Here is a 27,500-nt window from a genome sequence, read left to right as displayed (position 1 = left end):
AATAATAATAATAATAATAATAATAATAATAACATAGGAGTCAAACACAATTAAACAACAACTCCTGCTTTGCCCTAATAAAATATTCATAATTGAACAGCAAATAACGAACGGCATATCAACATGTATATGAATACATACTGTATACACATGTATAACAATGAAAACTAAGGCCATGATTGAAAATCTGAGGCATACCGAACCTTATCTCAAAATATACTAATCTATATTATTATTATTATTATTATTACTATCCAAGCTACAACCCTAGTTGGAAAAGCAAGATGCTATAAGCCCAGGGGCTCCAACAGGGAAAAATAGCCCAGTGAGGAAAGGAAATAAGGAAATAAATAAATGAAGAGAACAAATTAACAATAAATCATTCTAAAATAAGTAACAACGTCAAAACAGACATGTCATATATAAACTATTAACAACATCAAAAACAAATATGTCATAAATAAACTACAAAAAGACTCATGTCCGCCTGGTCAACAAAAAAGCATTTGCTCCAACTTTGAACTTTTGAAGTTCTACTGATTCAACCACCCGATTAGGAAGATCATTCCACAACTTGGTAACAGCTGGAATATAACTTCTAGAGTACTGCGTAGTATTGAGCCTCGTGATGGAGAAGGCCTGGCTATTAGAATTAACTGCTTGCCTAGTATTAAGAACAGGATAGAATTGTCCAGGGAGATCTGAATGTAAAGGATGGTCAGAGTTATGAAAAATCTTATGCAACATGCATAATGAACTAATTGAACAACGGTGCCAGAGATTAATATCTAGATCAGGAATAAGAAATTTAATAGACCGTAAGTTTCTGTCCAACAAATTAAGATGAGAATCAGCAGCTGAAGACCAGACAGGAGAACAATACTCAAAACAAGGTAGAATGAAAGAATTAAAACACTTCTTCTGAATAGATTGATCACCGAAAATCTAGAAAGACTTTCTCAATAAGCCTATTTTTTGTGCAATTGAAGAAGTCACAGACCTTATGTGTTTCTCAAAAGTAAATTTACTGTCGAGAATCACACCTAAAATTTTGAAAGAGTCATACATATTTAAAGAAACATTATCAATACTGAGATCCGGATGTTGAGGAGCCACCGTCCTTGACCTACTTACAATCATACTTTGAGTTTTGTTAGGATTCAACTTCATACCCCATAATTTGCACCATGCACTAATTCTAGCTAAATCTCTATTAAGGGATTCACCAACCCTAGATCTACATTCAGGGGATGGAATTGATGCAAAGAGAGTAGCATCATCTGCATATGCAACAAGCTTGTTTTCTAGGCCAAACCACATGTCATGTGTATATAGTATGAAAAGTAATGGGCCAAGAACACTACCCTGTGGAACACCGGATATCACATTCCTATAATCACTATGGTGCCCATCAACAACAACTCTTTGAGATCTATTACTTAAAAAATCAATAATAATGCTAAGAAACGACCCACCCACTCCCAACTGTTTCAGTTTGAAAACAAGGGCCTCATGATTAACACGGTCAAAGGCAGCACTAAAATCAAGGCCAATCATACGAACTTCCCGACCACAATCAAGGGATTTCTGTACAGCATTGGAGATTGTAAGATGGCCATCACATGCTCCAAGTCTTTTACGAAAACCAAATTGCAAACTAGGGAGTAGATGATTACCTTCAGCAAACCTATTAAGACGTTTTGCCATAAGACGTTCAAAAGCTTTAGATAATATGGGAGTTATGGAAATTGGGCGGTAATCAGTGGGACTTGAGCTACCACAAACACATTTACATAGAGGAGTAACATTACCAATTCTCCAACTAGTGCTAAAAGCTCCTCTTCTTGCTAACTTGCGCAAAATAACAGATAACTTTGGAGCTAAGAAATCTGCTGTCTTTATAAAAAAACAAAGGAAAAATACCATTTGGGTCTACACCTCCATAAGCATCAAGCTCCACCAACAGCTTTAATCTCACGAGATCGAAAAGCTAAACTAGTTAGTTTAGCCTCAGGAAAACAGGAAGGAGGAAGTTCAAGTTTTTCATTACTCTGTTTACTGTCAAAAACATCAGCCAAAAGGGTGGCCTTTTCCTTTGGACAGTGAGTGACTGATCCATCTGGTTTAAGTAAAGGAGGAACTGTTACATCTACACCAAAGAGTGCAGATTTAAGGGTAGACCACCATTTATGTTTCTGAGTTGTACCAGAAAGGGTTTCTTTTATGGTTAAATTGTACTCCTTTTCAGTCGAGGCATAAACTCTCTCAGCAAAAGCTCGAAGCTGAGTATAGTTGTTCCAGGTCAAATCTGATCTGTTACCCTTCCAAAGATGATAGGCCTCCTGTTTCACCAAATAAGCACGTCTACAATCATCATTGAACCACGGTTTGTCCTTCACTCGGTACCTTAGAACACGAGAAGGGATACGCCTATCAATTATGTTGACTAGATTCTCATTCAAAGGGATAACAGGATCTACACTATTATATAATTGTGACCAATTCAAGCACAAAAGATCATGTAAAATCCCATTCCAGTCTGCTTGGGATTTCATATAAATTTTACAAGAATATGATATATCAGGGACAGGCTGCTCAGTCTTCACTAATAATGAAATCAAGGCATGATCAGATGTCCCAACTGGAGAACCAACCTTACTAGTTATAACGCCAGGGGAGTCAGTGTATACGAGGTCCAAGCAATTACCAGACCTGTGAGTAGCTTCATTTATGATTTGCTCACAGCCTGATTCAGAGGCAAAGTCTAAAGCTCTTAAGCCATGGCGATCGGTGGGAGAGACAGAACTTAACCACTCCCTATGGTGAGCATTAAAATCACCAACAATGACAAAAGAAGCATTTCTATCATCATCTTGTATCTTAGCCATAATGGTAAGAAGACAATCGAAGATAGAATCATTCATGTCTGGATTCCGGTAGATCAAACACAAATAAAAGTTGTTATGCCTGCCACAAACTTTTATTACCTGAATCTCATGACATCCACATTGATAGCAGGACTTATGAGAAGCAGGGTCGTTCATGAAAGGCAGAGGCAAGAGAATGACAACGTCCTAGCGCGACAATGCCCTGGTGACTGTCCACATTTACGGTACATACCATCAGCGCCCATACCCGCTCCTACGCTATGACCAAAGAGGGCCAAGCAATGGCTGCTGTAGATTCACCTGGAAGACTTATAGGTTCCACTAACACAGCATTCTAAACCCACAAGAAACTATAGAGTTTTAGCTGGTCTCGAACCCCAGGTTTAAAGATTTAAAGGTCGCTCATGAATGGCAGAGGCAAGGGACAGTGACATTGCCCTAGCAATCAGGACAATGCCCTAGAGACTGACCATATATTTATTATATGATCAGCGCCCAAGCCTCCTCTCCCCCCAAAGCTAGGACCAGGGAGGGCTAGGCAGTGTCTGCTGATGACTCAGCAGATAGACCTATAGGCTCCCCCAAACCCCCCAACCTTAGCTCACAAGGATGGTAAGATTGCAGACATTAATGGCACTAACGAGTCTGAGCGGGACTCGAACCCCCGACTGGGAAACACCAGGCAGAGACATTACCAATCAGGCCACAGCAACCAGATCGCCAGGCAGAGACATTTCCAATAGACTACCGAAACCCTTGAGGAAAGGCATAAAAACCTACAACAACACCTTATTCGAGTCAATTACTCGGAGATTAGGAACCTAAGAGTCAATCAGTCGAACCATTCATCTCTTTTCTTTTTCCGAGTCCATGCATTCGATCAGTCACTGAGTCACTGAACTGAATACAATTAAACCCATTAATTTGGGTTTGATTTTCTTTCCTAATATTGACTTACATGACTCTCTTTCAAAAGGGCCTTACTTTTTCGTTTACATTTGTGGCACTAAATTTCATGCAAAAATATCTATTGACAATATAGTTTATCGATAAGGAATACTAAAATGCCATGTGAGGGACCATCGAACCGGCCTCTTCCCAAATATTCTGCAATGTATAATCAAAAGTTACTCAATATCTAATCTGAAAAAAAATGGCTGTCTTCAGAAAATCTCATATATATATATTTTTTTCTAAAAGTACTTCGAGTAATCCAGAGCTACCTCCACAATAGTTTATATATATATATATATATATATATATATATATATATATATATATATATATATATATATATATATATATATATATATATATATATATATATATATATATATATATAAAGCAAGCAGATTAACATAGGTGCCTAATATCTTATAACCCATGAGACCAAAACTCAGAGGCAAGATACGACAACTATGCAACAATGTATACAATAGTCCTAACCTCTCCAGGCATCCCGTAGTCTGTACGATAATCGTCATCCTCCGAATCCCCTGGAATATAATCGCTGGAATCACCGGATAATCCATCTGCTCTGGCTGACTGTCTTGCACTGGAAAATAAAATTGATAATGGACAGATTTACTTGATAAGAGTAACAAGTCACTAAATGAGTTTATTTTCAATGGAGTAAGTCGATTATTTGGCTAATTTTGCTAACAATGTAATAGGTAAAGTGGTGGACTTTCATTCTATTCAATTACTTTATGAACTACGGAAATAAATGTAAGCTATCTGGAACTGACTTCACCGTTTACCAAACGCAGTTTCTGCACCGTTTATAGGCCACTTCTGAATGAATGGCAGAGGCAAGGGACAGTGACATTGTCCTATCAAGAAGGACAATGGTCTAGAGACTGACCATACATACATATGATCAACGCCCAAGGCCCCTCTACATCCAAGTTAGGACCAAGGAGGACCAGGCAATGGCTGCTGATAGCTCAGCAGATATACCTATAGGCTCCATCAACACCCCCCCCCCATCCTTAGCTCTCAAGGATGGTGAGATTGTAGCGACCAAAGAAACAATCGAGTTTGAGCGGGACTTAAACCCCAGTCTGGCATTCACCAGTCAGGGACGTTACCACATCGGCCACCACAACCCTACGAAGAAAGCCAAAAACAAAAAGAAATAAAGAACAAAAAAAGAAATACCCCTGATGAATTTGACCATCTACTCGTAATACTAAAACGATTAAATCAAAATATTAATTTTCTCGCACAGCCAAGTCCTGCATTCCAATGAATTCAAAAAATCTATTGGTAAATCTATCAATGAAAATTTGAATTTAAACATTTACCGGACCCACATAGTATGACGTTGCATTAATTAGTAACGTTTGCAATATTTACTTTACTAAAGCACAAAATGGACTGCATTTTATATACTATCGGGTAGCAAAATTTTCCCTATAACGTTCGAGTAACTGAATTTCTAGATAATCTAACCTAGAGCCTTTGATTCCTAGAACCTATAGACATTAATGACTTGTAGCCAAAGCAAATTGAAATACCTTTTATAATGGGAAGAAAAAAAAATTCATGAATTGCTGAAAGCAAGAACAGCAATATGAGAATGGAAATCAGCGATCATTTTTGGCGAGAAAAAAGCATATAGAAGAGTATTTGCGAATATTCGAGAAATCAACTTTACCGTAATTAAATAAACCAATCAGTCATTAAAATGATGAAAAATAGCAATAATTGGATTTAAGAAATGCAATACGAAGGTGGTTATATATTTCTGGGTATTAAAACAACCTGGAGGGACACAAGAGCGGAAATTGATAGAAACATATTTTCTCTGGATAAATATATTTAGAAATATATCGGTCGAATAAATTTAATGATGGTACCCCTGAACCAATTTCTTATAATTGCAATAATGAATATAATGCAAATGGCCAAAATGTGAAGAATGTGAACATGGTTAATTAGCTAATTAATAATAATAATAATAATAATAGCAACAACAACAACAACAACAACAATAATAATAATAATAAAAATAATAATAATAATATTAGGCATAAAAAATCTACGATAAAATACATCGTTGTATGTTTACAATAAAGACCTGTCGCACCTTTAAGAGGTCCTCTTCGACCGAAGATTTCATTCTTCAGCTGGAGAGGCACTTTGGAAATAGTGCGAAAGCTTCCAACGATGTTAGACTGTGGAAACGATGTTTGACTGTGGGGGCCTAAACACTGAAGAATCTTAGAAATCTTATGATGGCGTTTTCTTCCAGTTAATATTACAAGTGCTGTTATGGTGATGAAAAGCAACGCAATAACCTTAGTTTATAACAACCAATTGAAAGAAATATAAGTAGTTCTACTCGACGAAAAATTGAAAGAAATATAGGTAGTTCTACTCGACGAAAAATTGAAAGAAATATAGGTGGTTCTACTGGACGAAAAATTGAAAGAAATATAGGTAGTTCTACTCGACGAAAAATTGAAAGAAATATAGGTGGTTCTACTCGACGAAAAATTGAAAGAAATATAGGTAGTTCTACTCGACGAAAAATTGAAAGAAATATAGGTAGTTCTACTGGACGAAAAATTGAAAGAAATATAGGTAGTTCTACTCGACGAAAAATTGAAAGAAATATAGGTAGTTCTACTCGACGAAAAATTGAAAGAAATATAGGTAGTTCTACTCGACGAAAAATTGAAAGAAATATAAGTAGTTCTACTCAAGTGAATACAAAAAGAAAGGTTAATAAGTAAATGGACCTCAAAATAACAGGAGCTGTAGGAGATGATGATGTCTGATACAAATGCAATCTTGCGTTGTCAGACGTAGAAGCAGATCTGAGTATTGCATGGGTGGAAATGTTTGGCGAACGTTCAAACGTTCTATAATGTTTGTAAACATCATTGTTGACAATGTAAGATTGAGTAACATGAGGTTCATTATTGAAGGATACCAAGCGTGGATGGGAATGCACGTAGCATACTGGTAAAATTCGTATTGTGTTCGGAACTCTGACCATCCTTTACATCCAGATCTCCCTGGACAATTCTATCCTGTTCGTAATACTAGGCAGGCAGTTAATTCTAATAGCCAGGCCTTCTCCATCATGAGGCTCAATACTACACTGTATTCTAGAGGTTTTATTCCAGCTGTTACCAAGTTGTGGAATGAACTTCCTAATCGGGTAGCTGAATCAGTAGAACTTCAAAAGTTCAAAGTAGGAGCAAATGTTTTCATGTTGACCAGGCTGACATGAGTCTTTTTATTGTTTATATATGACATATCTGTTTTTGACGTTGTTAATAGTTTATATAGGACATATCTGTTTTGAGGCTGTTACTGTTTTTAGGATGATATATTGTTGATTTACTCTCATCTATTTATTTCCTTATTTCCTTTCCTCACTGGGCTATTTTTCCCTGTTGGAGCCCTTCGGCTTATAGCATCTTGCTTTTCCAACTAGGGTTATAGATTGGCTAGTAATAATAATAATAATTATAATAATAATAATAATAATATAAAGGTAAAATTCGCATTGTGTTATAGATGATAAAGGCTATTAATGAATAAGTGAAATAATTGTTCCTTTGAATCAGGTCTCATTCACTCCTGCTTTGAATAGGAGTGAATGAGACAGAGGAAGAAGGGAATTCGATGGGCACGGAGTAGAGAGCATGCCTACGCCTTGCCAACCAGCCTTTTTTTTTTTTCATAACACTACTGGACACTGATACTTCAATGTATTTTCTTCAAATTCTAATGGATTTCTCCTTGGATCATATCCAATATGTGTACCAAGTTTCGTTGAAATTGGCTCTGTACTTTTTTTGCGAAATGTTGTTCACATACAAATAAAACTAGCAAAATATTTGCCATTTACTTAACATTGCAATTATTTTCAGAGTACTACTGCGTATTTGTAATTTGATGTACTTTATCCAAAATTTTACAGATTCATCTTTGGGTCATACTCAACATGACTACCAAGTTTGGTCAAAATGGGTACAGTATGTTTTGTGTAAAATTGCCCACAAACAAACAAACAAATAAATAAATCAAGAAACAGATAGGGATGAATACATGCCCTTAGAGTTTGGCGAAGGCAATTATAGCCTCCTGGCTAGTACAGTGGTAACGTGTTTGCCTAGCATTTCGCAAGGCATTTCGCCCAGGGACGTGAGTTTAAGCTGTTTACTGGGGAGGCCACTGCTGTGGTAGGGCATCACAGTGGGGGGTTTGCCCGGCTGACGTTCTGGTGATCATCTATTCTGATGGAACTGGAACTGGAACTGAGACCAGACACCTTTAACCTTTAATATTCGTATAAACCTTGAGACATTTATAGCAGAATTCTAGAAGATTGCTAGGCGAACGACAGCGTGGGCTTAGACAAAGATAATAATGCATCAATCAAAGGGTATAGAGAGAAGGGAAAAAGTTATAAGTGGCTTTCATGGATCAAGAAAAAAAATTATGAAACAATGGAGAGTGACGTCGAAGTTTTGAAATGTGGTACATTAGTTTTTCAGATCATTGGGTTACTAAAATAGAAGGGGAATGTGTTTAAATAAGTTTGAAAGGGACACTTTTTTTTTTTTTAAGTGACACATTTTTTTGTTTAAAAGTGGGGGTACGAAAAGGTAGAGTTTTGAGGCAGCTCAATGTTTTCATAGATTATAAATGTATGCATCCTCCGGTGCCTTAGATGACCGCGGAGGTAGCAGCAGTAGGGGATTCAGCATTATGAAGCTTCATCTGTGGTGGATAATGGGGGAGGGTGGGCTATGGCACCCTAGCAGTACCAGCTGAACTCGGTTGAGTCCCTTGTCAGGCTGGGAGGAACGTAGAGAGTAGAGGTGCCCTTTTGGTTTTGTTTCATTTGTTGATGTTGACTACCCCCCAAAATTGGGGGAAGTGCTTTGGTATATGTATGTGTAAAAATGCATGCTGTCGAGATATAATTTTTACATAATATGCTTAGCATTAAGAGAATTAAAAAAAAACGATAAAAATGAAGATGAGATGTGGAGATACGTCAAAGGAATCATAAAATGGTTACATTGTTGAAAAGATGGACTGGAGTGCTTTGTGGTGGTTTGAGTTACGCAGGATGAGTTTTTTTTTTTTTTTTTTTTTTTTTTTTTTTTTTTTTTTTTTTTTTTTTTTTTTTTTTTTTTTTTTTTGGTATGCAGTACTGTTTTGCCAGTGAATGGACCCCATAACTCTCTAGCGGGTGGCTGGTGGCTGGCCAACCTACTAAGAAGGTGTTCGATGTGCTTCTGATAAGGCCCTGCTGAGTTGTATAAAGAAACTGGTGTTATAAAAGTTCTCTGCCAACAAGATCGACCCCGATAGTGTGAATAATGCAGAGACCGTTATCCCACTTACGCGATAAGGGAACTTCTCTCACGACAAAGGCTTAACTGTATTCAACTGACATAGTGAGTGACCGATCTAGTTCATGAGCTCAGAAAACGAGAGTCAAGCAGCCAAACTGTCGTGTTACCGATCTCCAGATATTTGTCTCGAAGAGGGTATAGCTGCAGTGTTATACATATATTTCCCTACACTGCTAGGCTTTGGAATAATCACTGACAGACATAGTGAATGACCGATCTAGTTCATGAACTCAGAAAACGAAAAAGCCAAACAGCCAAGCTGACTGACTCTCGTGTTAATGATCTCCAAATATTTGTCTAGTAGACGGTATAGCTGCAGTGTTGTATATATTTCCCTCTACTGCTAAGCTTTGAGATAATTTTTTGTTCTAACTGTTTTCTCTCATCGTTCAAACTTCTCTCTTCCTTATGAACAATCTCCTTTTGCCCAGTTGGCATATGATTCAGCGAAATTAAAAAAAAATAATAATAACAATAATAATAATAATAATAATAATAATAATAATAATAATAATAATAATAATAATAATAATAATAATAAACGCCTAAAAACTTCATTTTGGATAATGCTCATGAAGTGATAAGCAGCATCATTGTGATGATGTAAGTGCTGCACAAGAAAAAAAAAATGTCTTGAGAACCTTCAAATTAAACTAAAAAGTTCTTAATAACATGGTATTTTTCAGAGCAAAAGAAACACTAAAACATGGGAAAGATAAAAGAAAATAAAACATTGGAGAGAGAGAGAGAGAGAGAGAGAGAGAGAGAGAGAGAGAGAGAGAGAGAGAGAGAGAGAGAGAGAGAGAGAGAGAGAGAGAAACAAAAATTAATTTCAATTCAATTTAGTAAATGACCTTGATTAATCGATTGGCTTGTATTCATCAGTGAAAAATAAATATTGTATATAATATACAAAAAGGCATGCATGTACGTACGCACATACACACACAAATATATATATATATATATATATATATATATTATATATATATATATATATATATATATATATATATATATATATATAGGAACGTAGAGAGGAGAGGTCCCTTTTTTTGTTTCATTTGTTTGATGTCAGCTAACCTCCAAAATTGGGGGAAGTGCCTTGGTGTGTGTGTGTGTGTGTGTGTGTGTGTGTGTGTGTGTGTGTGTGTGTGTGTGTATGTATATATATATATATATATTATATATATATATATATATATATATATATATATATATATATATATATATATATATATATATATATATATATATATTCCACCAAAGCACAGCGTTTGGTGAAATTTTTAATCATGACACACACACATTTATCCATATAAACAGAAGGTATCTGGATTACTAGTAGTCAAAATTAAACATTTACTCTCAAAGTAATAAGGAAAGGCAGAAAACAATATAAAATAATCAGCGATAAACCACATCTAATGGAGGAGAACGATAAAGATAAAAAAAAAAATATTTCCTTCGTTTCCCGATATTTACTAAAGGACTTTAATTTAAACCAGACAAACTCTCCACCATAATTAGTCTGTATGACACCAACTCTATCACACTAATTTACATCTTAAATAAGCGGGGTTTCTCAGTCCATAAAAGTTCGCTTTCGGTTGATCGACTATTTTAGAATGGTTGATTTAAAATGTAAATGATTTACAAACTATCCTTTCATCAAAAAATCAAAGAATATTAAAGATGAAATTTGTTTGGTTACTCTTATGGTTTTTCTGCTAAGCCCAGAAGTACTTTTTTATATAGTTACCATCTTTCTGCACAAGCTTGAAGTACGTTTTCTTTACCCACATCTAATCAGTATTACATTTTCTATGATATATTGTTTGGGTATACTATAGTATTTACTCACCGGATAGCTCTGATAGCCTGCCTGAGTTTCCCATGGTGTTTTTTACTTTGCTTGTCCTGCGTCCTCAGCTGATCTTCTATATTTAGCACCATAGTCTTTAGAACATTGAACTGATCAGCTATCTGCTTCTCCAGGGTTAGGAATCGGTCGTTTAGATCACCTGTTGGTCAAAATGAAAAGATACATATTCTGAAAATTCAAATATACTTACTACCAACGAAAACAACTTAAAAGAATGGTTTATGAATTTTATACATAAAACAAAAAATTTAGAAAATAAAAATCTAAAAAGAACGTAATCGGTCTATATATAAATCATACGATATAAGTCAATCATTAAGACTGATAAGCAAATGTACATGAATGTTATAATAAAAACAAATGGAAATTCCTTAATAAAAATTACTTTTCTTTAAATGACTGACAAGCAAAAGTATATAAATGTTAATAAACCAAAATAAATGGAATTTCCTTAATAAGATTACTTTTTCTTTAAATGACTGACAAGCAAAAGTATATAAATGTTAATAAAATAAAAATAAATGGAATTTCCTTAATAAGATTACTTTTTTCTTTAAATGACTGTAAAGCAAAAGAATATAAATGTTAATAAAATAAAAACAAATGGAAATTCCCTAATAAAATTACTTTTTTTTTTTACTATGACTGACATGCAAAAGTATATAAATGTTGATGAAATAAAAACAAATAGAAATTCCTAAATAAAATTACTTTTCTTTAACAATGAATTTTTCACGCATTTCCATTTTCTATTAAATTTATGGAGATCGAATATAATAAATTTTCTGTCGGATGAAAGACATCTAACAGATGCAGACTCTTAGAGGCTCAGATGATAAATCTTCTGGGACTGTGATGAAAATGGATGGATGTAGGAATTCATAAAGTTAAGAGTTATTAATTATATATAGAAACAAGACATGCAATGTGTTTCTCATATGAAACTTCAATACATGACTATAAACCTCTAGTTTATTTATCCAGTGCCAGCCTTGGTGGTATCTCCCTCATGCCACTGTATTTTCATATTATTAATAATTAATTATTAATTGCTATCATTATTATTATTGTTGTTATTATTATTATTATTATTATTATTATTATTATTATTATCATTATTATTATTATTATCACTTGCTAAGCTACAACCCTAGTTGGAAGGGCAGGATGCTATATGCTCAGGGGACACAAAAAGGAAAATAGCCCAGTGAGGGAAAGATACTAGGAAAAACAAAATATTTTAAGAACAGTGGCATCAAAAACAATATTTCCTATATAAACAATAAAACTTTTTAAGAAAACAAGAGGAAGAGAAGTTAGATAGAATAGTGTGACCGAGAGTACCCTCAAGTAAGAGTTCTACCCAAAGACAGTGGAAGACCACGGTACAGAGGCTATGGCACTACCCAAGAATAGAGTACAATGGTTTGATTTTGGAGTGTCCTTCTATCTTTAACATCACATTCCTACCCCACCCCCCTCCCCACACGCCCATCGCACACACACACGTCAGAAAATAGTTTTTATGTTCTATGATTTCAACTTAATAAGGTCAACAAACCTACATCACGTTATGTATTACAAAATATACCTGAAAGTGCACATGAACGAAAGAACACAAAACCTGAATGCTTTATATGCGACATTTCCACATGTTGGTCGTGAAAACTCTAGCGCTTCAAAATTGTAACCAATCAACGGGAAACTTCATGGAAACTCGCCCAACGGAGAAAAGGGGATTTTGCAATCGTTTTTTTCTCAATATACCAACAAAATAAGAAAAAACTAGGGCACTGCAAGCACACTGTGTAAGTAAAAGTCTCCTTAGATAACCAAAAAAAAAAGGGATGGAGGACTTTTCATCAATCATGAAATGCACAGGTAGGAAGTTCATTCTGTAATTCTGTTGAAGCCCTTGGGCATTAAATATCTTGTTTTTCCAACTAGGGTTGTAGCTTGAGTAGTAGTAGTAGTAGTAGTAGTAGTAGTAGTAGTAGTAGTAGTAGTAGTAGTAGTAGTAGTAATAATAATAATAATAATAATAATAATAATAATAATAATAAGAAACAATTGGCTCGAAGAAGTGATCAAATCAGATGTAGCCCGTGTGGATAACTTCCACAGAGGTTAAAAATGTCTGCCCCCGACGTCTCCTCTTCATTCCATCCATGCCTTCCTTCCTCCTTAATTAAAGACCGAATTGAGCATTTCAACGACCCAATAGAAGGATGAAATTATATAAATTCATGGATCTATGAATTTCAATTGCATGACAAAGCTGGGATCAGGGAGCAGTGCTGTATCGACCCACGACAGAACTCTTGTTTGAGCCCCTCGACATTCCCCGGCATATTACATACTATTCGTACATTTCATTATAATAATATTACAACTGAATAATCCACAGTTTTCACATTTAATGCTACAAAATGAGTTACATGGCACCTTGCTCTTGCCGGGCCCCTAGGCTTCAGTTAAATTAACCTTATGGACATTAGGGAACAAATTAAAGCTGTTGTATAACGGGAATCCTTTATTGTAGCACCATGATGTCAAAGTTGGGAGTTTGGACAGATCGAGGGAAGAGAGGTAGAAGGCTATAAAGCAGGTGCAGAATGAAATCCAAGGGACAATGCAAATACTCTTGAGTAAAGCTTTCGGTGCGAGGTGCAGTAACAGCTCCGGTAACAGCGCAGGGTTAACCTTGGAGGCTCATTAAGAATTGTTGAGCAGCTTGTTCGAATGACACTAAAAACAGAAGGTAAAAAGGACGCAGCTGGAGTGAAAAACCTCAATAAAGAATATTGATCAATTGATATAAAATTATCCATCATCGTCAAAAAAGTAGAAGAGATGCAAAGCCAAATAAAGGAAAAGACTAAATCTATTTCATATTACTAAAATCAATTCTTATTCATTATACCATTCGCAAAGGGCGAACTCCATTTTATTCCATTCAAGTGGTTTATGAATTCGTGGACAAGAAAACTTCTGTGACGGGCCGAGAGAAGGTTGTGACCCAAAGGCAGGAAGCAATTAACAGAGTAACTTTATTAAAGAACACTCTCCTTTATATACAAAACTTCAAGGCAACAGGAAATTTCATGTTCGAGAAACAGACAATGTTACAGAAGAAAAACGGAGACATGTTTATTCTGGTTCTTTTTAGTGCGAGGGAAGAGCGCAGATACAAGCATAATATATACAAAATAATTTATGTACGATCGTGTGACACACGGTTGGTACACTTCGGCCATATGAACCAGACCTAGGGCCTAGGAGGTTATTCAACACCCAGGTGCGTTATCTTTTAAATTAATATGATAAATATTGCTAATGAACTCTTTCTAGAATTTTATATTCTAATTAAAAGAAACTGGCATACAAAACTATCTTTACGGCATCAAATGGGAAAACATATAGAGGCAGGAGACATGCCACGCGATAGTTGCACATGATTATGTTTAATGATCCCAGTTTTAAAATGAGTTCGTTTTGTATCCAACTTTCAAATGGTCACATTGCTGAATCCTTAAAATGCCGAGAATTTCCATTTGTGTTGCTGGGGATAAAACATACATTTCCACTATTATTATCATTATTATTATTATTATTATTATTAGTATTATCATTATTATCATTATTACTTGCTAAGCCACAAACCTTGTTGGAAAAGCAGGATGCTATAAGCCCAGGGGCTCCAACAGAGAAAATACCCCAGTGAGGAAAGGAAACAAGGAAAAATATTTCGAAAACAGTAACAACAATGAAATAAATATTTCATATATAAACTATAAAAACCTTAACATAACAAGAGGAAGAGAAATAAGATAGAATAGTGTGCCCGGGTGTACCCTCAAGAGAACTCTAACCCAAGACAGTGGAAGGCCATGGTACAGAGGCTATGGCACTACCCAAGACTAGACAACTATGGTTTGATTTTGGAGTGTCCTTCTCCTAGAAGAGCTGCTTACCATAGCTAAAGAGTCTCTTCTACCCTTACCAAGAGGAAAGTGGCCACTAAACAATTACATTGTAGTAAGTAGTTAAACCCTTGAGAGAAAAAGAATTGATAGATGAAATAATCTTAGTGTTGTCAAGTATATGAGGACAGAGAATATGTAAAGAATAGGTCAGACTATTTGGTGTGTGTGTGTGTGTGTGTAGGCATAAGGATAATGAACCGTAACCAGAGAGAAGATCCAGTGTAGTATTTCCTTCATATCAGATACAGGACACTGGACCGCATGATACCGTCTTTGGCAATTGAGGCACTGGGACTGTTTGAGATCATTTCAATTTCACAGGGTACGCTGAAACCCATTTCCAATATAATGAACATTGAAACTGATGTCAGATTTCAATATAATCAATCAATCTCTCTCTCTCTCTCTCTCTCTCTCTCTCTCTCTCTCTCTCTCTCTCTCTCTCTCTCTCTCTCTCTCTCTCTCTCTCTCTCTCTCTCTCAAACACATACATACCTAAACCACATTTTCCTTTTTAATCGCCAAAAAGATTTGATAGCCTGCCTGGATTTACGGCTGTATGAACGGGGAAGGCAAGGAAAAAGAAAAAAGTCATTTACTGAACTAAAGCAACTTTTGATCCCTTCAGCAGCCACTCCAACACAACTTCAATACTTCAATAAAGAATTACGGAGAGAATGATGTTGCAAAGCAAGGAATTATATGTTATATGTACCCTCAATTTATGGAAAATAAAATTTCGAAAAAAAATATGATACGGATACAAGGTAATACATCATGATTAATAATAATTTACAATACAAATACAAATACAAATAATAATACAAATACAAATGATAATAATAATAATAATAATAATAATAATAATAATAATAATAATAATAATAATAATTACCAAGCTAATGATAGTGACGTCATAGACTCTCCATTAAAGCGGGGGGTACAATGGGGATCACGATATTCAAAAAATAAAATTAAAATAAATTTTTTTCAGCTTTGTTGAGAAACTTCGTTGATTGTTCGAATAAATAGGATGATAACTACCAGTTAATAATTGCCATTTGATGTTTCCAATTTAATTTTTTCAATGTTTTTCTCGTAAATCATACTTTTACCGGATATTCTCTGCAATCAGATCTTTTCGACAGCAGTAAAATAATTCGATTAAATTGAGCTAGATATTTTTTTTTATTTCATAATTTATCTTTTTTTAATGAATACTGATCACAATTAATAGTCAAGTAAATAACAAAGGGAATATCGTTTAACGCAAACAAAAGCTTTTATTAATTAACTTTGAAATGAATGGGACTGGAAATTTCTTTCCTCGCTATCTGTCAAAAGTACTTACATTTCTATTCCTAATAATTCATCCGTTGAAATATTCGTACGAGGAGATTATAGAGATATCTTAACTGTAAAAACACATTACCATGGAGGTAAAGCCTCCAAAATATCAGTAGAATTTGCCAAGGAAACTAATTACGGTAAAAAGTATGACACAAGCAAAGACAAAGATCAAGTTTGATCATTAAAGATTGTCGGACTACTACTACTACTACTACTACTACTACTACTACTACTACTACTGCTACTACTACTACTACTACTAATAATAATAATAATAATAACAATAATAAAAATAATAATAATAATGATGATGATAATAACAGCAACAACAACAACAATAAAAATAATAATAACAACAACAACAATAACAATAACAATTATAATAATAATAATAGTAGTAATAATAATAGCAATAATAACAACAACAACAACAACAACAACAATAAAAATAATAATAATAACAACAACAGCAATAATAATAATAATAATAATAATAATAATAATAATAATTACAACAACACCAACAATAAAAATAATAATAATAACAACAACAACAACAACAACAATAATAATAATAATAATAATAATAATAATAATAATAATAATAATAATAATAATAATAATAATAATAATACTGCAGCTGATGCAGCCGGAAAGCAAAGGAAACAGGACCCGTTTTCGTGACGTCCCAAAGGATATTCTGAGCTTAGCAAATGCCTGAGCGACCAATCAATCAATCTCTGGAGTTATATATCACTGGATTCCAATGCCCAATTTATAATCCTGAAAACAGTGGAATAATCCCAGCGGTAAATTCACTCAATGGTTCAATAGCAATAGAAACTGAAATACATCCACGAGAATTAGTGATATATATATATATATATATATATATATATATATATATATATATATATATATATATATATATATATATATATATATATATATATATATAAAGTAGGAGCAAATGTTTTCATGTTGTCCAGGCTGACATGAGTCTTTTTATTGTTTATATATGACATGTCTGTTTTTGACGTTGTTAATGGTTTATAAAGAACATATCTTTTTTGACGCTGTTACTGTTTTTAGAATGATATATTGTTAATTTATTCTCATCATTTATTTATTTCCTTATTTCCTTTCCTCACTGGGCTATTTTTCTCTGTTGGAGGCCTTGGGCTTTTAGCATCTTGCTTTTCCAACTAGGGTTGTAGCTTGGCTAATAATATATATATATATATATATATATATATATATATATATATATATATATATATATATATATATATATATATATACATATATATATATATATATATATATATATATATATATATATATATATATACATACTGTATATCAGTTTTCTGAATGAGGATACCTTAACATGGTGAAAAAGTTGGTATATCGCCATGATCAGCAAAATTGTACTAGTCAAGCCCACCTATGCTAGTTTGATTTACTGCGAGCGATCAGACAAAAGTCTCCCACCATCACCAATCCGCAGTGGCCAAACTACGGACATGTCAGAGGTCTTTTTTCTGCAGTGGGCAAGAAACGGCTGCATTTGTTCTTTATATGTATATGTAATATATGTATATACATTTATTCATTTGCCGGCATATAAACTATGTATATTTATTTATATTTTCTTTTTAAATTGGGCACAAATACGTTATGATACACAACGCACACTCAACATTCCGACAGAATGCTACACAATTCCTTTCTATCATAATCAATGTTGTTTCAATGTCTGTTTGTTTTATGCTATTAGGAAAATTTACCCCAGAGCTTTAAGTGCGTATGATACTCAGCTACAAATACAACCGAGTAAAAACCTCACACTTGAATAATTATGTAGGTGTAAATAGCTGGCCAGCAAGATAGAAGAAAGAAAGAAGGAATGGAGGTAGAAAAAGAATAAAAGGTGGACAGATTTAAGGACATAAGTGACACTATAATTACCCTTCATTAATGCGAACAGTGCACCTCTACCCGACTACCGGAGGCACTCTTCTCAAATCCGTTGATTAACAAAAGAGTTCTCATTCCTTTCTCCGGCCATATTGTCCAATTCAGCGCCACAAGAGGCTCTCATCTCTCAGTTTCTTTCATTCCTCAGATTTCGATATATAGAAAAGGAGTTTCCTTTTGTTTGTACGGCCTCGGGGAACGCAGTACTTGGAAGCATCAGCACAATTTGAGGAGTATTTCGTTTTAAAATGTTAAAGTTTTCTTTTTTCATATTTTTTTGCAACATTTATATTAGCATTATTTTCTGGCTTCATACTTGAAAAGTTTAGAGTTTTGAAAATTTCATGGCCGCTTCTAAAGTCAGAGTAAAGTAGTAACTTCATTATTTATTGTCCTACAACCGGCAAACAATAATCTTACCAATGTAATTTTATACAAACCACAGAAAACTATTTTTTTTCCAGTGTAATAGGTTACATGACACAAACCCTTTACCTTTCCAATGTAATAGTATACAGTCAGCAAACAGATATATTCTTGATGTAATATAATTCCCGCTGATGTAATATCCTACAACCTGGAAACTGTTCTCTTCCTATTGTAAAACCCTATAGGCAAAAATTATCTTCCCGATGTAATTTCCAACAATGTAATAAAATATAAGCTGATATGATAGTTCCTAATGTAATATAAAATACGCTTATATAATAAAGCAAATCAGACAATGCTTAAGTTAAGTAAAATTTGGAAATAAAATAGCATGAAACTACATATAAAAATCAGATTATATATCAGTTTAGTGAGATCAATGTTACTCTATGGACATGAGTCATGGAATGACAATGGAACAATCTTCGAGAGATTTGGTAAATTAAAACAAAGCCCTAAGAAGGATATTAGGAGTTAAATGGCAGGACAGGATTAGAAATGAAACCATGGGAGAGATTACCTAAGTGCCATATGTGGATGAGATCATGATGAGGGGTACAATGAGAGATTAGTTCACCAAACGTTCAGCTGGGCTCCACAAGGCACAAGAGGAGTTGGAAGACCCAGGCCTACAGGGATGAGGACTATGAAGCGCGAAGTAGATGATGAATGGAGAAGTACTCAATTAAAAGCTCAAGATAGAGACGACTGGCGAAACCAAACCGAGGCCCTATGCGTCAATGGGCATAGGAAGAGATGATGACGATGATGATGATGATGATAATTAAGTTCTTAATGCAATATAATAAAATCTGATATAATAAAGCAAACCCACAAACATATCTCTTCCTTGGGTAATATCTTAAAACTTAAACTTAATTACTTTAGTAATGTAACATTCAATAATCTTTAAAAACAATACTATGGTTCACTCGAACACATACTTCCAAAAAGGAATGTCCTACAACTCGGACAAGAATATTTCTTTATGAAATATTTTCTAATCAGCAAACGATTTAAAAAAAAAAGAAAAAAAAAAAAAAAAAAAAAAAAAAAAAAAAAAAAAAAAAAAAAAAAAAAAAAAAAAAACGATGCAGTGTCCTAAATCTTGGAAGAAAATTACTTTTCCAAAGTAATAATCTAACACCTGCAAAAAATTCTCTTCCCGATGTGTTATCCTAAAACTTGCACACAATTCTCAAACGGATGCAACATATGTTATATGATATATGATATAACCTGCAAACAATTACCTTCCTGGTGTTAATCTATTGCAACCCGCAAAAAATACGTTCTAATGTAATATACCCTAAACTACAAGCAATTACCCTCTGGTGTTGATATATTATAAGCCGCAAACAATCATCTTTCCGATGCAATATATGATAACCTAAAAACAATTACTTTCCTGGTGTTGATATATTAACCAGCAAACAATTGCCTTCCTGGTGTTAATATATTATAACCTGCAAACAATTGCCTTCCCTATGTAATATATCATAACCTGCAAGCAAATACCTTCCTGGTGTTGATATATCATAACCCGCGAACAATTACCTTTACGATGCAATATACTTTAACCTGAAAACAATTATCTTCTCGCTGTATTGTCATGCAACCAACAAAGAACTATCTCCCCGAAGTAACAACGTACAGTTAGAATCAAAAGAACGCCGACACTCAGGGGAAATCTTTCGTCAGATGTCTCTAGTGTTCCCATAACAAAACAGACAACGAGTTGCTCCTCTTACTACTGCTACGAAATGGGCGGAGCCTTCTCCAACCTTGGTGAATCAAAAACAGTAAACGGCTGTCTTGAAATGTTACAAATCGAGTTGTCATATTTTATTCTCAGTTATCATTTGACGTCTCAAATATCCACTACAAATACTGAATACACAAACACACATACACACACACACACAAATATATATATATATATATATATATATATATATATATATATATATATATATTTATAAATATATATTTATATATATATATATATATATATATATATATATATATATATATATATATATATATATACACAGTATATATACACATATATACAGTATATATATATATATATATATATATATATATATATATATATATATATATATATATATATATATATATATATATATATACAGTATATATACACATATATACAGTATATATATACATATATAAATATGTATGTATATATATATATATATATATATATATATATATATATATATATATATATATATATATGTTATGAACCCACAAAATCATGTAGAAAATATTGGAGTGTCGTAGCTAAACAATTCCCTCCGTTAACAGCTATATTCGATTATTTTAACATTAGTCCTGTTCAAGTTACCGATGAACAAAAAAAAAGTAATTTCAGTTATGTTTCTATGTTAGAAAAATATTAATGAAAAAACACCATACATGAGTTATACCCACATAAAGGACGTTCAGAGAGAAAGAGAGAGAGAGAGAGAGAGAGAGAGAGAGAGAGAGAGAGAGAGAGAGAGAGAGAGAGAGATCAAATGGTTTGAGCTTACTCTAGTTAATGAAGTAATGTAACAGCACATAAACTCCTTTTTAGACATTTATGCATATCAAAATATTGTTTGTCATTATTATGCAATGTTTCCAATAGAAATGAATGTATTATGCTCCCAAAAGCTTATCGTTATTTTTCAGATGATAGATTGACTGCTAAAAACTACTTACAGCTTATAGATATTCATTGAATGTAACATTTCGTAATGCGTGAGGATACTTTATTGTAAAAAATTTCCCAAATTATTCAGATTCAGGGGTATGCGCCGTTTCAGTCTTTAGACTCTAAGCCACTTTCCCTTTATTCATCATTTATTTTACATTCTCATTGTTGAGCTTTGTCATCTCACCGTCTGCTATCTTGGCCTTGAAGGATTAGCATTGCCATTTGAACTAAAATCTTAAACATATGTAGTAAAGACTTTACTACATTGCTAATTCAATCTTTATCGTAAGTGCTTTATTCACTTGATAATTATCGAAACTAAATGGCAAAATAACGGGATTATTTTGTTAGAATCAAATGCTTATCCAAATTATGGGTGATTTTGGGTGAAAATAACTATAATTGCTTTTGGGCGTTTGGAGAATTTGCTTCCTTAAGGATCCCGTATACCAACATTTGTCCGGCTGCATATAGTTTGATCATTATATTTTATACTCCTCTATATACGTTAAATGCTCTGTAGGACAATTTAACCAGCTGCTTTAAAATCGACTAAGATATTATCGTTAACTGGAATAATGATAGAGGAATGGGATATATATTGTATAAAAAATCTGAGGGGCACCACTTATTCATGGAAGCATGCTTCACAATGCAATTTTTTTTTTTACTTCGATGAAGATTGTAAAAACTAAGATAAAGGAAAATGAAATACAGATCTTCAAATGCCTTATTCCGGAATCCAGCTTATAAATATCTTGTTTTGGTGTCAAACAAATATCAAATAATTCCAAGTTGGAATGGTCAAGTGAAAGTGTTTCTGCTGGCGCTTGGGAGAGATTTCTTTTATGGAGGCACAGAGAGGAGCTAAGAACCAAAGTTGACGCCCTAAGACGAGCACCGAGGCAGAAGGGCATTAATTTTAAAGATAATATTTATAAATAAATGAATAAATAATGATAGAAAGAAACACAAATATTAAATAATGAAACAGGGGATGCAGGAAGAAGCTCCGGAAATAAAATCTAAAGAATGAGAGAAAATATTTAGGAATCCATGAGTATCGCTCCTCAGCTGTATAAGTTAGTGATTAAAAGGACAATCAAACTTTTATTTCCGAGATATTTTTATATTTGGTTTTTCCTTTCCCCTACTCATGGCACCAGCTGTAGAGATTGTGGTTTAACTAATACCCTGATAGGCTGACGAACTGATATGGATAGCTTTTGCTCAAACAACCCGAACTAGAGCTTCACGGATAGTAATGCATTTTTCGCTTGTTAAGCGCCCATCTACCTTGCGTAATTTACCCGGTCAAGAGACCTACATCTAGCACCCCATAGCTGGGCTAATTTGGGCACTTGATCACTGTAAATAAGGACTTTATCATACAAAGCTAAGCCTATTTGAATCAAGATTATAAGACCTTTGTGCATGAAATTGATAAGAAGTTGATCTCAAAGCTGTTTAATTTCTCAAGATAAAGCTACTAGCAATTATATAATAATTGATAACTTACAATCAGGGTATTAGAATGGGGAATCATTTCGTGCTTATGCCATCTATTCGTGTATATTTTCAGGAAAAATTATAGGAGAATTCATTTTGGGAAAATAGGTATATCATAGTTTCGTGACAAAATTTCTGAAAATTACGTCGTTCTGAGACTGATTTGTCAATAAAACAAATTTTTTAAACCCTTTGCCAGAATGTGATAGCTTCCTCATCTACCCCAATATAAGTTATTTTCGATTCAAAATAATAAATTCTGATTGTATTTAAGGTGCTTTGCAGTCATCAGTATCTAATATATCCATCATCGATTATCTATTATGCAAAGTTAATACTTAAATTTCGTTACTTATCAACCTTCCATCAACAGCAGCTATTTCATTCTACTGCGGCTATCTTTCACAAATCAACTAATAATGAATTAGGTTAGCCAAATATACTAGAACATTGACGGATATTAAATAAATATCAGGCAATGATACAATATCTTACAGGCTGTATCATGAGTCCACAAGCAGCCTGTCTCCACAACCCCTAAAACAGAAATGACTTTCCTATTTGCTCAGTGTCGAAATGGCCTGGACAGGGGCGTTGAAGGAGAACCCCCCCCCCCCCTTCCCTGGAAAGTGTCTACTTGGTCCCTCTTACGAAAAAAGTAGCAATTGAAAAATAATAGTATATATATATATATATATATATATATATATATATATATATATATATATATATATATATATATATATATGTGTGTGTGTGTGTGTGTGTGTGTGTGTGTTTTATATTTGTATTGAGAAGTTGAGACGTCAAATGATTATACAGAATTGAAATATGGCAACTCGATTTGTAACATTTGTATACTTTTGCTAACAAAGACGGCCCTTAACTGTCTGATTCGCTAATGTTTGAGAATGCTCCGCCCATTTCGTAGAAGTTGTAAGAAGAGCAACTCCTTGTCCGTTTTGTCATGGGAACACTAGAGACATCTGACGAAAGATTTCCCCTGAGTGTCGGCGTTCTTTTGATTCTAACTGTACATCCCATAAACAATTATTTTACAGTTGTCATATACAAAAACCCGCATACACTTGTCCCATGTCCACGGATGATGAGACATCAGAACATGGGTTTTTTTTTACTTTATTACAAAAGGTTCGTGAGTACACTGTACAGCTGACACTCTCTAAGGTAAGCGCCTTGTGACGGGCCGAGAGAGGGTTGTGACTCAAAGACAGGTTGAAAGCAACTGAGTGAGTTTATTATAGAACACTCTCCTTTATATACAAAAGCTCAAAGCAACAAGATATTTCATGTTCAAAAACAGACACCATTACAGATGAGAAAAACAGACTTGTTTATTCTGGTTCTTTTTAGTGCGAGGGAAGAGCGAAGATACAAGCATAATATATACACAAAATGAACTATATACGATCGTGTGACACACGGTTGGTACAGCCTTGTCTACTTGAACGCACAAAGGGAACTAACTCCCCTCGCAAGCAAGATGACATCTTGGTACAACATGCTGAATAGTTAGGTTTTGAGGAATTTTCATGATTATAGAGTTCATTTACCTTGACGTACAACACATATCTCCATACAAGAATTAGAACACACATACTGTATCTTCCCGATATAATATCACATAACTTCTACAACTCTAGAATCTCATGCTTCATAATCTTGATATTTTCTGTTATCCTTCATACTAGACTGCTGTTCGATAGCCACTTTCCTCTTGGTAAGGGTAAAAGGGACTATAGGTATGGTAAGAAGCTCTTCTAGGAGAAGGACACTCCAAAATCAAACCATTGTTTTCTGGTCTTGGGTAGTACCTTACTCTCTGTACCATGGTCTTTCACTGCCTTGAGGGTAAAGTTCTCTTGTTTGAGGGTACACTCGTGCACACTATTCTATTTTATTTCTCTTCCTCTTGTTTTTTTTTATTTTTATAGATTATATATAAACTATTGATTCTAATATTACTGTTCTTAAAACATTTTATTTTAATCTTTAATTGCTTTTCATGTAGTTTCCTTATTTCTTTTTCTCACTGGGCTATTTTTCCTGTTGGAGCCCTCGGGCTTATAGCATGTTGCTCTTCCAACTAGGGTTGTAGTTTAGGAAGTAATAATAATAATAATAGCCGTACAACCTTCCTATGTGTATAGTTTTCTAACATTTTGTTTGCTTATTCCTTCCACATTGATGTTAGTTGAGATCTTTAGTCTATTTTGCTAACTTGATTCTTCCACTGTCATGTTAGGCTTTTCATCTGCAATCATCATTCATTTGTCACTCCAAGAGCAATTCATTTTCTTAAACCATACTTGCAACTAATATCCTTTCTCTAAATTCTCGCAACAATTTCATATACGAAGGTACTCTCTCTCTCTCTCTCTCTCTCTCTCTCTCTCTCTCTCTCTCTCTCTCTCTCTGCTTTATTTGATATGCATTCAAAAATTTCTCTCTCTTGTTTAATTCATTGTTACGTGAAACCCCTACACTCTCTCTCTCTCTCTCTCTCTCTCTCTCTCTCTCTCTCTCTCTCTCTCTCTCTCTCTCTCTCTCTCTCTCTCTCTCTCTCTCTCTCTCTCACATAAATGTATATTCATTTACTTGAAATATCCTTGTTTCACATCAACTTTGCACTTAAAGGCCTTAAAGTATCATAATTCAAACAAACATCGTTTTCTTCATAAAAATAGAAAAAAAAAAATCAGTACCTCACAAGAAAATAGACAACATTTTCGTCACCACACATGCTCTATTCAACCCCCCCCCCCCCCCCCATCAATAACAGATGGCTGGCAACTATCACAAACATTTTTCGTTTCATAGCTGGAGATAAACGGTTTTTTCTTTACGTCAAACTTCTCACAAAGAATTTTTTTTTGTCTAGCCCTAGCCTACACTCATACTTTCTGCGTCAAAACCAAAGATATAAACTTAAAAGGACAATTTAATTTATCAGAATAATAAATTAGAGTAAACATTACTTAAAAAGGATTCGGTAAATATATCTAATATTTTTAGATTTTTTTAGCGTACTCCACTCGGTGTGTTTTAATTAATTATTCAGCAAAATCCCCTTAGAATAAATACAAAAATATAAACTAATCCAGAAATAACATAATCAAGAGTACACATTAAAGGTTATTAAAGCTGGACTCGCTTCAAACTAAGAATATATATCTATATATATATATATATATATATATATATATATATATATATATATATATATATACCTGTATATATATACATATATATACATATATATATACATACATATATATATATATATATATATATATATATATATATATATATAAATTGAATTTAATGCGATAGCGTAATCCTTGATAGAATAAAATTAATTAAAACTGCTCAAAGTAGACTACACTATATATATATATATATATATATATATATATATATATATATATATATATATATATATATATATAATGTAGCCTGCTTTGAGCAATTTTAATCACGTTTAATCTATGAAGGATTACGATATTGTATTTAATTCATGTTTATTGATGACAACAATTCCCCCCACGATATTTCATACACTAAATAAACAAATAAAAAACATTTGTTTATCTCTGATTCAAATCCTTAGCTCTAAACACAAACAAAAAACTAAAAAAAAAAATTCTAGCGATAACTGCAACGTCCTCCGAATATTGCAGATCTGAATAGTGATTGCAACAAATATACGAGTATCCCTTTTTTCAATCACTGGACTTTTTTTTTTTTTAATCACTGTATTTTCAAAATGCGTTCGTCTTTTATGGTGATGATATATCCCCGGCTTTACCTGTCAGAGAGACTGACATTGTCCGTATTATTTCTGAGAAATGTTGGATAACATTCCTGACTAAGCTGGGGATTATTATTTTGGAAAAAACTAAAGTAGATACAAAATCTTTCCGAAGCATTCGGTTTTAACGTAGAATTAACCGGATATATGAAAGTGCAATTTATAAAAGAAAATATATTTCCAAGCATGTCTACTTTGTGCAGTAAGACCAATAAATCATGCAAATATCACCTCCCTTGTATAATACAGAGCAAGTGTCTGGCTACACACACACACACACACACACACACACACACACACACACATATATATATATATATATATATATATATATATATATATATATATATATATATCAAGAGAGAGAGAGAGAGAGAGAGAGAGAGAGAGAGAGAGAGAGAGAGAGAGAGAGAGAGTATATATATATATATATATATATATATATATATATATATATATATATATATATATATATATATATATATATATATACATATAATTTCTGGCCACGCCCAATTCTTCCCGTCCAT

General features: G+C 33.6%; 1 protein-coding gene across 2 annotated transcripts in view; it reads right to left on the bottom strand.

Annotated features, from left to right (window-relative positions):
- Positions 1 to 27,500, bottom strand: part of LOC137624988 (TNF receptor-associated factor 2) — a 75,206-nt gene that overhangs the window by 20,080 nt on the left and 27,626 nt on the right. For both annotated transcript variants that reach the window (XM_068355922.1, XM_068355923.1), the window contains exons 4-5: positions 11,139 to 11,298; positions 4,335 to 4,443 (exon numbers count right to left, since the gene is read on the bottom strand). In XM_068355922.1, the coding sequence (XP_068212023.1) occupies positions 4,335 to 4,443; positions 11,139 to 11,298 (269 nt within the window). The remainder of the gene's footprint in view (positions 1 to 4,334; positions 4,444 to 11,138; positions 11,299 to 27,500) is intronic.

The sequence above is a fragment of the Palaemon carinicauda genome, chromosome 31 (assembly GCF_036898095.1).
Source record: "Palaemon carinicauda isolate YSFRI2023 chromosome 31, ASM3689809v2, whole genome shotgun sequence".
In the NCBI taxonomy this organism is placed as follows: domain Eukaryota; kingdom Metazoa; phylum Arthropoda; class Malacostraca; order Decapoda; family Palaemonidae; genus Palaemon; species Palaemon carinicauda.
This window is presented reverse-complemented; position numbering and strand designations above follow the sequence as displayed.